The sequence below is a fragment of the Ammospiza nelsoni genome, chromosome 5 (genome assembly GCF_027579445.1).
Source record: "Ammospiza nelsoni isolate bAmmNel1 chromosome 5, bAmmNel1.pri, whole genome shotgun sequence".
NCBI lineage: Eukaryota > Metazoa > Chordata > Aves > Passeriformes > Passerellidae > Ammospiza > Ammospiza nelsoni.
Window position 1 is genome coordinate 69,391,242 of NC_080637.1, and position 15,146 is coordinate 69,406,387.

Below are 15,146 nucleotides of genomic sequence, written 5' to 3' on the forward strand. Positions count from 1 at the left end.
GCCTCAACCTTTTATTGCCTGCTAAATAACTGTAATAATACCAGGAAGATTCCAGAGGTATTCAGTTGAATAAATGTATGGGAACTTGGGTGACAAGACCAACTAGTAATAACTAGTTTAACCAGCTTTTATGTTTTTATTTTGTCCTCAAAGAAATGGGACTTGTACTGGTTTGTGTTCTGCTGAGATGCTGTTCATACAAAAAGATTTTTGTTCTGTAATTTTCAGTTAATTGTAAGTGAAAGGAGACCTGTTGGCTCTGGCTGCATGTAATCAGAACCTTGGCTAATTGGTATCTTTTTGATGATTAGGACAGAAAAATCTGTTTGCAAGCATTCTTGCTGTAATTAGACTGAACAGTGCATGATATCTTATCTCAGACAGTAGCCAGTAACAGACTCACAAGGAAGAGCAAAAGGATGGGGAAGCTCCTTGTGTTACCTCCTAGGACACTCTCCCAGTCTTCAGCAGTTGTTGGCTCACAGATTTTCTGAGCCAGTGGCAATGTCTGCAAGTTTTAGGTGCATGAACCTCTATAAATTTTAGCAGCCACAACGTGCAGAAGGGCATCCACAGCTTTATTAGGTGTTCTACAAAGACACAGTCGAAGCACTGGAGAAAAGTACCTTCTGGTTAGAGACTTCCAGAACTGTAATTAATGCTTCTCCCAGGATATATTCAGATGGATATCAGCATAGTTAAGTGGAAGAGGCATTCATCTTAGGCTCACTATCCAATTTATCATGGATTAATGAGTTTACTGTATCAGCTCAGTCACAGCAAGTGTGTGGTTTTAGCCAGCAGCAAAAACATGCTGGTGCTGCTTACTGTGTGTTGGGCTGGGGCTGTAATTGCATTTGCCACAAGTTCTGGGTGTTTGCAGGGCCCAGTGTCATGGATCAGCTGACATGAGAACTGCTATTTGCCTTGTCAGCTTGATGAGTTGGAGCCCTTACAGAATTTAGTGCCAAGCATTCTTGTAATGAAAAGTCAGGATTGGTATTCATGTCTAGAGAGCCAAGCCAGTGCACTCACAGTTGTACTGCAATAACTTCTCCAGAACATTCTCAGTATTCTGATAAGGTAAACTCCCAGAGTCTTTTTCCATTTTGTGGAAGGTTGTGAAGCATGGGTTTAAGGTGCAAAGTCTTGGACAAAACTGGTTAGAAAAAGAAAGGTTGAGTTGTGGTAGCAGATATTTTGAATTTACATGTTTATCTCTTGGTGTGTTTGGGATCATCTGCTTTGAAGACTATTTTCATTCTTGTCTCTGACTTTCCTGGTTGAATAATCAGAGTTACCTGTGGATGGAATGCCCAAGGTAAAAGTCCATAATTGATAATGTGCTTTAGTTCTTTCTGTACATTGCTTAGCTAAACAGAAATTATCTGGCTGAATCAGTGTTTAATTCTAACTTTTTGGCAATGAAACAGTTGAAATACTTTCATTCTCTCTTTCAGGCATTCGTAGCACATGTTGTCTTTTTGATTTTTTTGCTTTCATCCATACAACAAATGTTTGTGTTTTTTTTCATTTTGGCTCACTACAAATGTTTGGCTTTCTCATGTTTGATTTCTCTTTCCTGGTCTCCTGAAGTGGTGTCACAGAAATTTGTTTTTGCCATTTGGGTCTTGCTGTTACATCTTAATCTTCATCACTTTCTCTGCCATATATGGCCTTGTGCTTTTTAAATTTTTTTTTCATCCTTTTATGCTGGTCCTCAGTGATTTCTTGGGTTTGTTAGTATGATGCCTTTAAATTGTTTTTGTCTTAAAAGGCTAAATAATTGATGCTTCTAATGGATCATCCCAAAACACTTTGCTGTCAAAAGTGCCAATATTGGCTTGCCAAATGGCCTTTATTATGTGACATTCTGCAGTGTTCCAGATAATCTGGAAAAAACATTATGCTATACATCTTCCTCTGCCTTGTGTAAGCCTCAGCACAGCTGTTGCTCAAATGTCAGCTTGGATTCCCTCTTTGCTCTGCTGTGCATTCTGGCTCTGTGCATCTGTCTCAGCAGAGCAACGTGTATTTGTTCATTAGCCTGACTTCTCGTTCAAAAGCCTCATTTTCCTCTGGTCTGGAAGAGATTCATGTTCAGATAACAGTAATATAAGGATTTTGTTCTTGACCAGGTGGCAATCAAGCTAAACACAGCCTCAAAAAGGTCTCAGGTAGTGCCCACTCTGAATCAGCCACGATGGAGCTGGGGACAACAATTCCTGTTGGATGAGGGAAGGCAGTGAGGGCTGTTGTCATTTAATATTCCTCTAAATGCTTCTACTTAGGAAAAGCTTTTATCATAGTAAATATGTGTTCTGAAATGTACTAGGCTTAGGACTTGTTGTGTTAGTGTAAAAAGATGTGTATTTTTATCCTGTGATAATATGACATTGTTTATTTTCCCAGCGCCTCCTATTACTGTGCTTATATCATTGCAGCTCTCATATAAAATCTTCTCCAAACTCTCCTATACAAGATTCCTTTCCCTACTTGTATATCCACTTCCTACTCCACTTGTAGAAGTAGCTCTTAAGAGGTAGTAGTTGATGAATTTTTGATGAATTATTTTAATAGTCTTTTGTAAGGAGGAAGGCATGGAAGCATGTCATTATGTTGTTCAGAATTAATTTCAATCTTCCTCACAGCTTGCATTGTATACTATGTACTTAGAATTTGATGGACCAAAATATTGGTCCTCATAATAAAGCTTTTTTTTTTTTTTTTTGCTAAGAAAATGAAGGTGATATTAAGAAATAACATTTACTCCTAAAAGATTTCTTTTCTGAGGCTGTTGACCCTGGCACCTACCTGGGAGGTTGCATAGCTGTGAACTAGAAATATAAGATCCTACTTTCTGTAAATTGTGGCATTCAGTAGATACATGTAGCAAAGAATTGCTAGCCAAAAGCATAGACCATGCTTATTCCAAATAACAATAACACAGCTGCACCCTTCTGCCAATGCTGTTAATCTGCCAATTTTATAACAGTTCCTATGAGAAGATACAAATCATATAACATCAATATCCTTTTTATACCTGAACCTCTCAGTCTGTATTTTGTTCCATAACTCTCTGTTCTCTCCTGGAGTGCAGATATGTCCATAGCTTATCCCCTCTTCCCAGTACCAGTTTCAAGGACTAGATACAAATCTTGCTGTCTTTAAATGTGAAATTAGTGTGGTGGCAGGTGAGTGGTGAGCCTTCTGTGACTTGGACCAACAGTAACCATTTGTCTGCATGATAAGCACTTGATGATGAGAAAAGCATCAAGCAAAAGCTGCATAATTCTTCTCATTCCTTCAGCAGTTTAAACTTATTTTCCTTTATCTGGTTTACAGTACATGCTGATAAAGCATTTTTCATCAGGTGTTTCCCTCCTGTAGCATCCTGGATTGCCTTGTCTTTGGGACAGCATCCTTTCTCCTGTCCCAGAGTTTCTGTGTCTTAACTGCCTTTGTAATTCCAGCAGTGATAGTTCCTAAAGAAATCCCTCCTGCTGTGACTTTGTTAGGCTGACACAATCAAATGCATGTGACTTCTTACCATGTGCTGAATGGGCTCTTTGTGCAGCCCTGGAACCCTGTGCTCGACTCTTTCCCTTTGTACTTTAACCTGTCAGTGACAGGAGGTAAACAACAGAACCATTTTCTTTGCCTTTGTTCCAGTCATGGGTTTTGCCCGTGCCTGGATGATGATTCCTTTCATCTTCCCTGAAGTTGAGCTGTTGTGCTCTTGTCCTGTGAGGCACCAAAATGTGCCCATAAGGTGGAGAGCTGTTGCTTTGAAGTGTTTGATAACTTACAGTAAGGTTCTGGGGGCAGCTTTGTGTAGCCCTCAAGTTGTCTGAATGGGCAGAAAGAATTTGGGTAAATACTCCTCTGGATTGCTTTTCAGGGAGTGTGGGCTCTGAAGGGAGAACTTGGTTGACCTCTGACAAATTTCATGATATTTCCATGTACTTACAGGAATCTTTCTAGAGCATAAATACCAAAGTGACTTGAAGGAGGAAGGCAGAAGGATGTAACAGAATTTCAGGTACAAAAGAGAATTTTAGAGTAATTTAGGGTGAACAAATGACTCAAGGCTTTTAACTTGAATCATAAAACTTAAGGCATATTCTGTTACAGAAGTGTTTATGTATTATCTACAAGAGCAAACTACAGACAGACTTTTGGTTTTGCAGAAGGATGGATGTGAATAAATGGAATTGTTTACTTGACTCCTGGTGCATGCCAGCTGAGTGAAAAAGGCAGGTGAAGTCTTGAAGGTCAAAGAGAGACATTTGAGTCTTAAGAGGGGGGAAATATTTGTAAATTCTGATTGGGTGAAATTTCATCCTTTGCAAATCTACTTGCAAGTTTCAACCAATTTAGCTTTCTTTTCAGTCTGGCATTTTTCTATTGGTTCTTTGGGGTTATGATTGAAATCTTGGCTTTTGCTTCTGCATTTGCCTTCTTCCTCCATTGCATTGCAGGTTTTGTGTGAATGGAAGAGGCCTGGTAAAATCAAGTTTTGACTTCGTACCAAAGCACATTTCCATTTCTTTTAAAGCTGATTGTGTTCAAATGTTGTTGTTCTGTGGATTTCTTTATCACCTCTTCCATTCCTTCATTTTTGCAACTCTTGGGAAGAAATGTTAATTCTTTGAAAGCATGTGAGTTGACATTTTGCTTCAGATCAAAAGATCTTACCATCTGCATTTCTCCTTCACTTGCTGTTCTAAGAACTGGAAGTAATATGAATTTTACTCATACTGCTAGTCACTGAAGTAAGTGCTTGAATATAGTACATTTTTTTTCTACAGAAAAGCATTTTTGGATAGAGAGGGCAGAATATCTCCAAGTATTCCCACTTAGACAGTATGAAGGCAATGGGCCACGTTTATGGAGATTGTTTCCAGGCCCCACTGGTGCCTCCCTCACTCATTGATGTGCCTGGGTTATGAACAGACTGTCAGAGCTTGAAATTCTGCAGAAAAGGCAAACTGGTGATCAGTCAGCCGTGCATGGGCAGTGCCCATGAGGCTGGGAACATGCAGGAAATGGCCCCTCTCCATGCCTGCTCTGTCTCCCAGAAAACTCTCTCTGAGCACCAGGGAATCTGTCCTGGGTGATGGTTGTGGAGTTGCAGCTGGATTCAGTGTGTCCTGTTCCTGTTTCTGTTCCTGGGGAGGGCAAGTGGTGCTGCTCAGGGTTTGCTGCCTGTCAGCAGGTTCTGGAACCATTGCTTGCTGAGCTGGGTGTTGAAACTAGGAGAGGGAGGGAGTAGTTCTGTTTATAATTCACTGGCACAACAGTTTCCCTGCACAGGGGTTGGGTTCCATGGGTTTTGCCTTTGTTCTCCTGCAGATCCTATCTGCCTGATTTGGGCAGCAGTGGGGGGGTGTGTCAACCTTTTACAGTGATAAGAGAGAAAAAAATAGTGTTGTACTGCTGGGTTAACTTGCATCTTCCTCCAGCTGTTTCAGATTGATAGACTCTGCTGTTATGTTAAGTTCAGCAGTGCACTTTCAATCTCTCTTTGTTTATTTTTGTAACACAGCATTTCTTTTTCCATAAGCCCAGCATGCTTGTTTTCTTTTTCTCTTGTCAGGATTAACAATGGCAGAGGAGCAGAAAACGGCGCATGAGACTCCTCTGCAGTAGAAACAATTTCTACAGGCCCTCCCCCAAACTACTGCTGAGCACATGTTGGCATTGAGACCCTGGCCCTTGTCAGATACTGGGCTTTGACAGAAAATCAGTATAAAATCAGAAAATGAGCTCAAAGATTCAACAGACCCTTTTCATCTGAAGATATTTAAGAAGGGAGCTGGTTTAATCAGAGTGTTCTAGCAATGCTACAAAAAGTGACTTTGTCCTAGGACTATTTGCTAAATGAGTTTTGAATGTTAGTGCTTGTTTTTAATGAGTGCCAGCCAGCAGTCACCCATGACCAGTTGTGTAAAGCTGTTTTCAAGTGCTGTATTAAATGGACTGTATCTTTTATAAGAAGGTGACCTACAAAAGAAAAACACTGAACTCCAGGAACCTCCAAGTGCTTGACATTTTGACCAATGGGCCTAAAGGGGTTTTGGCACTGTGCTAATGAAAGATTTTTTTGGTCCAGTGACAGTAAAGGCAGCTTTGCACACCCTGCTCAGAGGTTTCCTTTTGGAAACTGGTGTGGCTGTGTTTACAAGCTTGTCTGGGAGAATGTGAATTCTAAAGGACAAAGCTGTTGTTTTAAAATAACTTGGGATGTGCAGAAGCTAGGGAAAGTCAGGGAAAGTTTTATGATGCTGTTTGCTTCCAGTTTATTTCTCCAATTCAAAGAATAGAAGTTGATGAAATTCTAAAAAATGTGCAACAGGCTTTTAGGAGAAATGGCATGGCAGCCTGCACTTATTGTTACTTCCCCCTTACAAAAGGCTGGTTGATAAAAGGTCAGTTGATAGAATGGGCACAGAGTTGCTGCTGAAAAAAAGCAATCTGGCCAGCTGAAAGGGATGTTACAGAACTGCCATTAGAAAAATAACATTTTTATATTACAGCCTTGAACGTGTTTTGGCCATTATGCTGAAAGCTCTCGAGTTACTGAATCTGGCACGCTGCCCCAAGGAACATAAAATGATTTGAATGTCATGTTAAGCACTATTAATAATTCATCTGATGAGATCAAGATAAACAAGAGCAAAAACTCAGAGTCATGTCTAGACTTTGTGACTTCAGTTTAATGTGGGGGATAACAGTGGTATTGTAAATGCAGCAACATATGTTTTGTAACTTGAGTTTTAAGAAGAAAATAATGTATAAGTACTGTGTCACATAACATGCCATGACTCAGTGTTAAATCAAGACATTTGGTTTTTCTGAGCTGTCTTGCCTGTGTCCCTACCAAGGCACAGAGTTTTGCCAGGGCACTGATCAAGAAGGCAGTGGGGGAGTGTCTGTCAACAGCTGAAGGAAGCAAGAATATTAGAACAAATTCAGACTGCATCATGCTTTGAAAATCCCTGTGGTGGTAGGTTTAGGGCACTGGTGACATCTTGCTGGTGAGTTGGCATCACAGACAGCTGAACTTTGAGACATGGGAGTTCATTAACTGCAGAGCTTAATACTACATAGGTGTGTGTATGGTCAGTTGGGCTCCTGGGTAACTGAGTAATGACTCTGTCTGGAAAGAAACTCTAATGCACAAAACCTGTGCCCTTTGTGGGGCCTAGCAGAGTTTTATTGCATTGCTGGTTGTCCTGGTTTCAACTGGGATTGCTCATTTTCTGCCTTCTAGCTGGTACAATTTGGTAGTTTGGATTTAGGGTGAGAGTAACATGGATAACACCCTGATGTTTTGGTTGCTGCTCAGCAGTGCTAGCCCTAAATCAAGGACTTTGCAGTGTCTCATGCTGTGCCAGTGAGGGGAGGCACAGGAGGCTGGGAGGGAATGGCCAAAGGGACATTCCAGACCATGGAACACAGAGCCCAGTGCAGGAACTGGGGGAGCTGCTGGGAGACAGGATGGGTGTTGCTCACATGGGGCTGAGGGACAAGGTCACCACTTTTTAGGATAAAAGGTGGCTCCATTCAGATTTCAGTTATCTTTTAGTTTGCACACTCAAATGACAACATTGACAGCACTTTCTGAAGTGATGAACCAGAACTTGTCACCTGTGCAAGGAGCAGTCATGTGCAAACTCTGAAGCTTTCTAGAAATCTTTAAACTGACATCAAGAAACTAAAAACCTCAAGAAAATACACTTTGCTTGAAGTCCATTGAACATAGCTTAGTCCAAAGTGGGAAAAATGTTTCTGGAATATTTTTCTGCAATTATGACTTGACTTCTGACAGGCTTTTCCCTAGTAAGGACTTTATTAGCCAGCATGTCTGTTAGCAAATTGGAGAGTGATAGTATAGAAACTGTCAGTCTGTGTGAGGAGGAGAAGCTGTTGTAGGAGACAAGAGAAGTATGTTGCATTTACTAGAGCAGGTTTTACTGCACTTTTCTCTGTAACAGGATCTTTGGCTATGTGATCTGACGTTTTTGGACTGCATTCAGAAGAGAAATGCTTGTACTAAATGTAAACTTTTTTTTACCTTTTCTGCTATTGCTATAAAAGTGAGATTTTACTGTTAAACTGACTTAATGATCAGCACTGTGCAATTGAACTCTTGGGTTTCTTGCTCTTTGTTTGCTCTGGTTCTCTAAGCCTTGGGTTTGCTATTAAACCTTTTTGATCCCTACCAAAATATGCTCTGGAATTCTTGTTTAGGTGATGATCTGTCCCTGGAAGTGCATTGCCTGGTTCTCCTTACAAAGTGATATAATTTAGTCTGATTTCTACCTTTTCATTTACATTCTTGTCTGTCACTGTTATCACAAAAGAAGCTGTAACACTTAACAAAATTAACTGAATATTGATAAACCAGTAAAGCTGATTCCTCTGGATATTTTCACTTGTCCTTCAGATGGATTTTATTCTCTGGTACTGTTACTAAACTCAGATTGTGTTTATACATCTGTTGGATAATTTCCCTCTCATATGTACCTGTACTGGTTTTTAGTAGCTTTAGCACTTTGTGAATTTGCAAAAGGAGTAGAATTAAAATTGGAACAATTGCTTGGCATTTCCATAGAGTTAAATGTCCAGACCTTTTAGAGTGTATATATCCAGAAGCCATGATTTTTGATTTTTGTGAAAGTCTGATTGTAAACGTTGCTGCATGTGTTCAGCAGAAGAGTGACAGCTCCTGATTGTAACAAGTTTGCTTGTTACAAACCAGAGGGTTTATTTAAAGATACTCTAAAATGCTCTGAAGACTTCACAGAATTGTTTAGACAAATCTGAGATGCTTTAAAAGAGGTTGAGTAAATTAGATGATGTAAAAGAACATCTGAAACATCAACTGAGTGAAAATCCCTTTGGCCTATGGCCTAGAAACTACAAAGGCAAAAGTTATTCTTGAAGCACTTAATTCAGGATATACCATAGCTCATTGAAAATGGGATTATCAGACTTTTCTTCTGGGCTCTCATTTCTTGCACAGTTTTAGGCAAGTGATATTATTTACTCAATATGTTTCCCATTTCAAAATGTGATTCTGTGGGCAGGACTTAGAAATAGTTGAAAATGTGTCCTACTAGAATGTGCTTGCTTATGTTGTTATGGTCTAGAATTACTCATGAATTTCTGATACAGTCTGCTGAAGAGGAGAAAATAATGAGTCCTGAGATATGAAGGAAGTTGTCACAGTGGAAATATTACAATATGCTTTCTGAGCAGAAGAGTGGGATTCTTTCCTTTCAGTCATTGAAGAACTGAAGGTCAATGGATTCCTTCAGATATGCAAGTCAAAACTGGTTTTGGTGTTGCCCTCCAGTGTAGATTTCTGACTTTAAACAAGCACAGCTTACTGTTCTTCCCAGTGAGACACTGCAGGAGGAGTCCAGGGAGGATGGGTGTTCAGAACAGGCCTCCTTTTGCTTCCTTAGCAAGAAAAGGACTAAGAGCTGAGCTTTAGGTTTTTTCCCCTTGAATGCTAATTGTGAAGTTTAATGGCAGGAAGGAGATAGTAAAATCAATTCCATTTTTTGGCAGTAATCTGGACTGTGTATATGATATGAATTCCTTTTATCACCAAAAGAAGCTCAGTAATGATTTGTTTGTAGGCACATGGCCAAAATGCAAAGATTTTGGACTAGCTCAGAAATAGCTGTGCTCTTCAGGCTTTCCAGTCTGTTCAAATTTAAGCCTTCCCATCATTCTAGAAATGGGAGTGTGTGCAGAGGGGGAAATGAACATTTTTTGGCTTTGAGTCACTGGGCAGACTGCAATGAATGCAGGCTTTGATTCTGTCAGGGACCTTTTTTCCTTCAGTCCACCCAGTTGTGTAAATGGAGCGTTGCTGACTGTCCCCCCATTTGAGCTGGTTATTGTGTGCTGCTGGGGAGGGAATTCTGGAGTAGCTAAAGGGCTCAGCAGTGCTGCTTCTCTCAAATGCACTGGGACTGGAGTGCCAGCCTTGCTTTTCCATAAGGTTTCTTTGGTTTCTAAACTGTGCAGATATCATGAGCATTTCCTCCAGACCTCCATGGCAGGGCACTTAGTCTGGCTGATCTTTACAGCTGCCTTCTAACCCAACCCATTCTGTGTTTCTGTGACCTTGAGTTAATTATTTATGATATTGAAAACCCAGAATCCTAGAGAGCTCCATTAGTAGAAACAGCCAGTGGAATTGACAGCGTGGGGCAGCAATGTCAGTGAATGTTGTTGAGTCAGAATGAAACCAAATTTGCTTTTTATTCCTGTGCCTAGCAGGAATTGTGCCTATTTTAGAAGGATACTAAAGCTATTTGCATCTTTCTGTTGCCTGGTGCCTTTCTGAATAGGACTAATGGGCTAACCTAGGCAGAGTGAGTGTATTTAATAATGTCTTTTTCTGCTGGAGAATCTGCTTAGAGCTGGTCAATATATCAATCATTGCTGTAAAATACAAGAGATTGTTCAGAGGAATTGTTAACTGGAATCATAAATGAAGATGATTAGATGGTACAAAGTACATGGCTTGTTTGTTTAGGTAATCAAGTTTTCCTAGTGTGGACAAATGTGAGGTCATACATAAAAATTGAAGGATGTGTAGTGTGTATTGCACACCAGAAATTGCATTCTGGGTAAGCAAAATTGGGTCAGGAAATGGGATGGGGCCTCTTTGAAAGATGAAGCTTCAGTGACTACTGCAAGGCTTGGGCACAAAACAGGTATGAACATGTCATCTCTCTGTCACAACTCCCAAAAGTATTGAAGGCTCTGGATAGCTCACTGTAGGCTGGAAGAAGCCTCCTTTTATTTATTCAAAAATGAGAATTTTAAGCAGCTTATTGAGTTAACCTGACAGAAACAGTTACTAAGGCTTGACACCAGGGAGAGAGCTGTAATGTGGGACAGAGGCACAGCCAGCTCCCATCCCTGGCCTGAAAGTTCAGGGCATTAATCTGAACATTACTGATCATAATTTGTAGATAAAGTAAGTGAGGTTATATACGATATTCTCAGTCACTTTGGATGGTATTATTGATACATCACCTTGATTTTAAAGTTGTTAGCCATGGTATGGGAACAGGAGGGGAAAAGTGTTCTGGGAAGTCTGGAGGAGGCCAGCCTCCCTCTGTGCTGGCTGTGGAGCTTTCTTGGCATGGCCAGGGGTGTGTGGCAGCTTTTGCATTAAGTCTGGAGGGTGCAGAAAGCTCCTTCTCTCCCTCCTAGCTTCCTCCAGTTTGTTTACATTGGAAGCTGAAATGTTGAATAGAGTCTTTGATGGGCCATGAGCATTGTAGGGAGCAAACAGGAATGTAGATCTTCCATGGCCCCCTGCTTTTCTCCTCCATGGGAAGCTGGAGAGTATCAAAATATGCAGATGATGTGATAAGTCATGCTAGAGCAGAGAAGTACCACACTGTTCCTGTAAAGTTCTTAATGATGTGCACCAGCCTGATATCCCAGCTCAGTGGATTATTTTAGTTTTCCTTTTCAGAATTCTCTTGGCACACCCTGAGAATATGGATGTTTCTCTTTATTTGAACTTGGCTTAAAACTCTGATCCAGGCCTGTTACTGCTTTTCTTTGATAACTTGCCGTTGTCTTACTGGCAGAAGTCTCATAGTAGTTTCTGAAATACCTTGAAAAATCAAATGAATGAGTAAATTCCAGTGCTGGATTACAAGCTGAACAGAAGTATCAGTTAAACAGAATAGATTTTCAGATTTGGAGTGCAAATTGAGGTGAAACATTTCTAACAAGGTAAATGGATTCCTCTCCTTGACTTACCTTTTATTACCCTGAAATGCCAGATCCATTATGGAGGCATTAACACTGGCACAGTGACATTGAAACATAAAATAGGAGTAATCCTTCCCTGGAGGTGGGGAGGCTGCAAGCCTCAGACTCCATATCTGGGATTTAATGAAGCATGACTTGGAGGAGCACTGCTGGCTCCCAAAGCTGCTGGAAACATATGCACAATGCATTAGACATGTGAGTTCTTCTCACATACCTAAGAATGTAATCACTTTTTTGCTTGTTCTTCTGAATTCTTTTCTCAGTGCTGCACAAGGAGAGACTTCTTTATTTGCCAAGAGCTCAAATCATAGCTCTGTGTGGAAAACAGCATCACCTTCCTCTGTTCATCTTTCTACAAAGTGTTTTCTCTGTTTTTTTTCCCCTCCAGTCTTCTGATGATAATAAACACAATGATGAGCCACCTCAAGAAGATGAAGGGTTTATGGGAATGTCACCTCTTCTGCAAGCCCACCATGCTATGGAGAGAATGGAAGAATTTGTGTGTAAGGTAAGGGCATGTGGAAACTGCTGAAGTAATTTCCTTTTTTAGGCAGCCTCAGTGGACAGCAGTCTGTACCTGGAGGAGCTACACTGCTCATGTGAGGGAGAGGAGGTTCTCACTGTCCCCAAATGGGCATCTCTTGTTCTAATTACCAATACTGTGCTTCCTCAGCATCTGTCTGTCATACAGGATTAAATTGTAGAGCTTGGAACAATAAGGATTTACAACTGACACTCCAGAGCTGATCATGCAACTCAGGTGTGTCCCTTGAGAAACACCTGTGAGTGCAAAGCAGAACAAAAGCCTTCTGCTTTGGGGCACTTTGACTTGCGAGGTCATTTGACCTAATTTCTTCAGATTGGCAAATATTTTGCTTTCCCAGCATCACTTGCATCTATTATAAAATAAAGCTTTGTCCCTGACTTGAAAACAATGCTTTATTGAAACCATACATAAGTAAATCCATTGTAGATTTTGTAATTGTTGACCTTGGCTCAATTTTTGCTACTTTTTAGAGCCACTGGCTGTGTCAGTCTCTGGTCCTCCTTTCTCTCTGAAAGGAATGCTCCCCCTTTATACACTGGTTCCTGCTGGGTTTATGAGCTATTTTTGATATTTTTACAGAGGGACCCTGGTGACTTGGTGGTCTTCTGTGTATGGATCATTTTGATTTTTTGCTTGATTTTTTTTGGTGTTTTTTTACTATGCATCTTTGCCTCTTTAAAGTATTTCGTAGGGTGGATTGTGTAAAATGAATTCCCTCCTTCTGTTTCTACCTCAAATCACATTTTTTGTTCATGAACTAAACCAGTTATTTCCTTGTTGAATGTATTTAAGAACCCAGTCTTTAACTGGGCTGCTTCTTCTGAATTTCTTTGTTTTGCTTCCATGCACGAGTGTGGAGAATTGATTTAAAAACTCTGAGCTCTTGTTGTTGAAACTGAAATAAGAATGTAGCTTTTTAACCTCAGTGTTTCAGGAACCTTCAGCCTTGCTCCTGTAACTCTAGCCAGCCATCAAGCCCCCAGCAGCCTGCAGAAGCAGCCCCGGTACATAAAGCAGCTCCTGCTCCCCCTGCCACTCTGAAGCCTCCATGTGTCTTGTGTTACTGCAGCAGTGCTGGAACATCTGTGCACACTTATTTCCTGTGGAGCCAGCTGCAAGAATGGCTCTGTGCACAAACCCCCCCCCCTACTTTAAAGAAGAAATCCCATGGAATTGAGAGTCATGAGTCTGTTGCCTAAAGTGCTCTGTCACTGTTTGTGAGCTTGGGAGCATTTCTTTCCCAGTCTGAATAAGGGGGTTGGACTCTTCTTGCTGGCCTCTCACCATTTCACATTTTCTGGCCCCTGTTAGGGTAGCTTCTTCTGCTAGCCTTCCCCAAATGCTGGCAGGTACACAGTCAGGTTGGCTCATGGTGGAGGAACAGGCTTATTTATTTATTGGAGGGAACTGGGTGTAGGCTTCTTCAATTAAATGGAGAAGGTGGCCTGTAGAAAAACAGAACATGGAAGTGAATTTAATGTTTTCTCTTCACCGGCAGTAAAAACACCCAATAGCCTTCCTGTCCAGTGGAATGCTGAAGTATTTCTTTCTGTGCTGGTGCAGTTCATAGTGCTGCAGTTTTGAACTGGAAACAGTAACTTTAGCATGTGTAAAACCTTTTCCCCAGAGATGTTCCATCAACTCTCCTCTGTTTACTGTACAGGTTAACTCCAGCACTTGTACCAATATGTGTTTTCTGACTGTTTCCATGCACTGAAGGAGCTCCAGTGCCTGCATTTCACTGAACTCTTGTATCCCCCAGGTGTGGGAGGGCAGATGGAGAGTGATTCCCCACGATGTGCTGCCCGACTGGCTGAAGGACAATGACTACCTGCTGCATGGCCACAGACCACCCATGCCTTCCTTCCGGGCCTGCTTCAAGAGCATCTTCAGAATACACACAGAGACTGGCAACATCTGGACTCATCTCCTAGGTACTCATCCTAAATCTCATCCAATGGGTTTGTCGCTCTCAAAGAAAAGAGAGCAAGACAGAAAGGTCTGTGGGGTTGTCAGCATTATCATTGCACTAGTAACCTGTTAAATTAGCAACTTGGTATCCCTCTCCTAATATTATCCCATCAGAATTGGATTGGACTTGCTTAATTATGGCATACTGTACAAACAAACGCATTAAACATTTCCTAATTTCCTAATAAATTACTGTTAGATCCTTCTTTTCCCAGATGTGTAGGTGTTAATTGGGATGGCCACAGGAACATGTTTAAGTTGCAGTTTCTCTGAGTTGTAAGAGTCTTGAAGGGAAGAGATGATGTTTGTAGAAAGAAGAGCTCTCAGTATGCATGAGCTTGACACCTCTGTGCCTTGCTGCTTTCCAGGATGTGTGTTCTTCCTTTGTTTGGGAATCTTCTACATGTTCCGGCCAAACATGTCCTTCGTAGCACCTGTGCAGGAGAAGGTGGTCGTGGGCTTGTTCTTCTTGGGAGCCATCCTCTGCCTCTCCTTCTCATGGCTCTTCCACACAGTTTATTGCCACTCAGAAGGTGTTTCCCGGCTCTTCTCCAAGTAAGTGCCTCAGAACAGGGCAGGCCAAATAGGAAACAGGTGGGAAAACAGGGCTGGGATTTGTGCCTGGAGCCCCAGTGTGGGAGTTGTTCATTTCATGACTGCATGTACTTTGGAACAGAGTTGAGCTGAGATTTAATGCAGCTTCTTCTAATTATAGTTTGTTTCAACATGAGTTTTTGTGCTGTCATTTGAGTCTTAAAACTCCATCGTTTTCTGCTGTTTGGCAGGCATGTGCTTGCATCTTGCTGCT

General features: G+C 41.2%; 1 protein-coding gene across 3 annotated transcripts in view; it reads left to right on the forward strand.

The window, feature by feature from the left end:
• Positions 1-15,146, forward strand: part of ADIPOR2 (adiponectin receptor 2) — a 44,441-nt gene that overhangs the window by 21,655 nt on the left and 7,640 nt on the right. For all 3 annotated transcript variants that reach the window (XM_059473408.1, XM_059473409.1, XM_059473407.1), the window contains exons 3-5: positions 12,209-12,328; positions 14,130-14,301; positions 14,707-14,893. In XM_059473408.1, the coding sequence (XP_059329391.1) occupies positions 12,209-12,328; positions 14,130-14,301; positions 14,707-14,893 (479 nt within the window). The remainder of the gene's footprint in view (positions 1-12,208; positions 12,329-14,129; positions 14,302-14,706; positions 14,894-15,146) is intronic.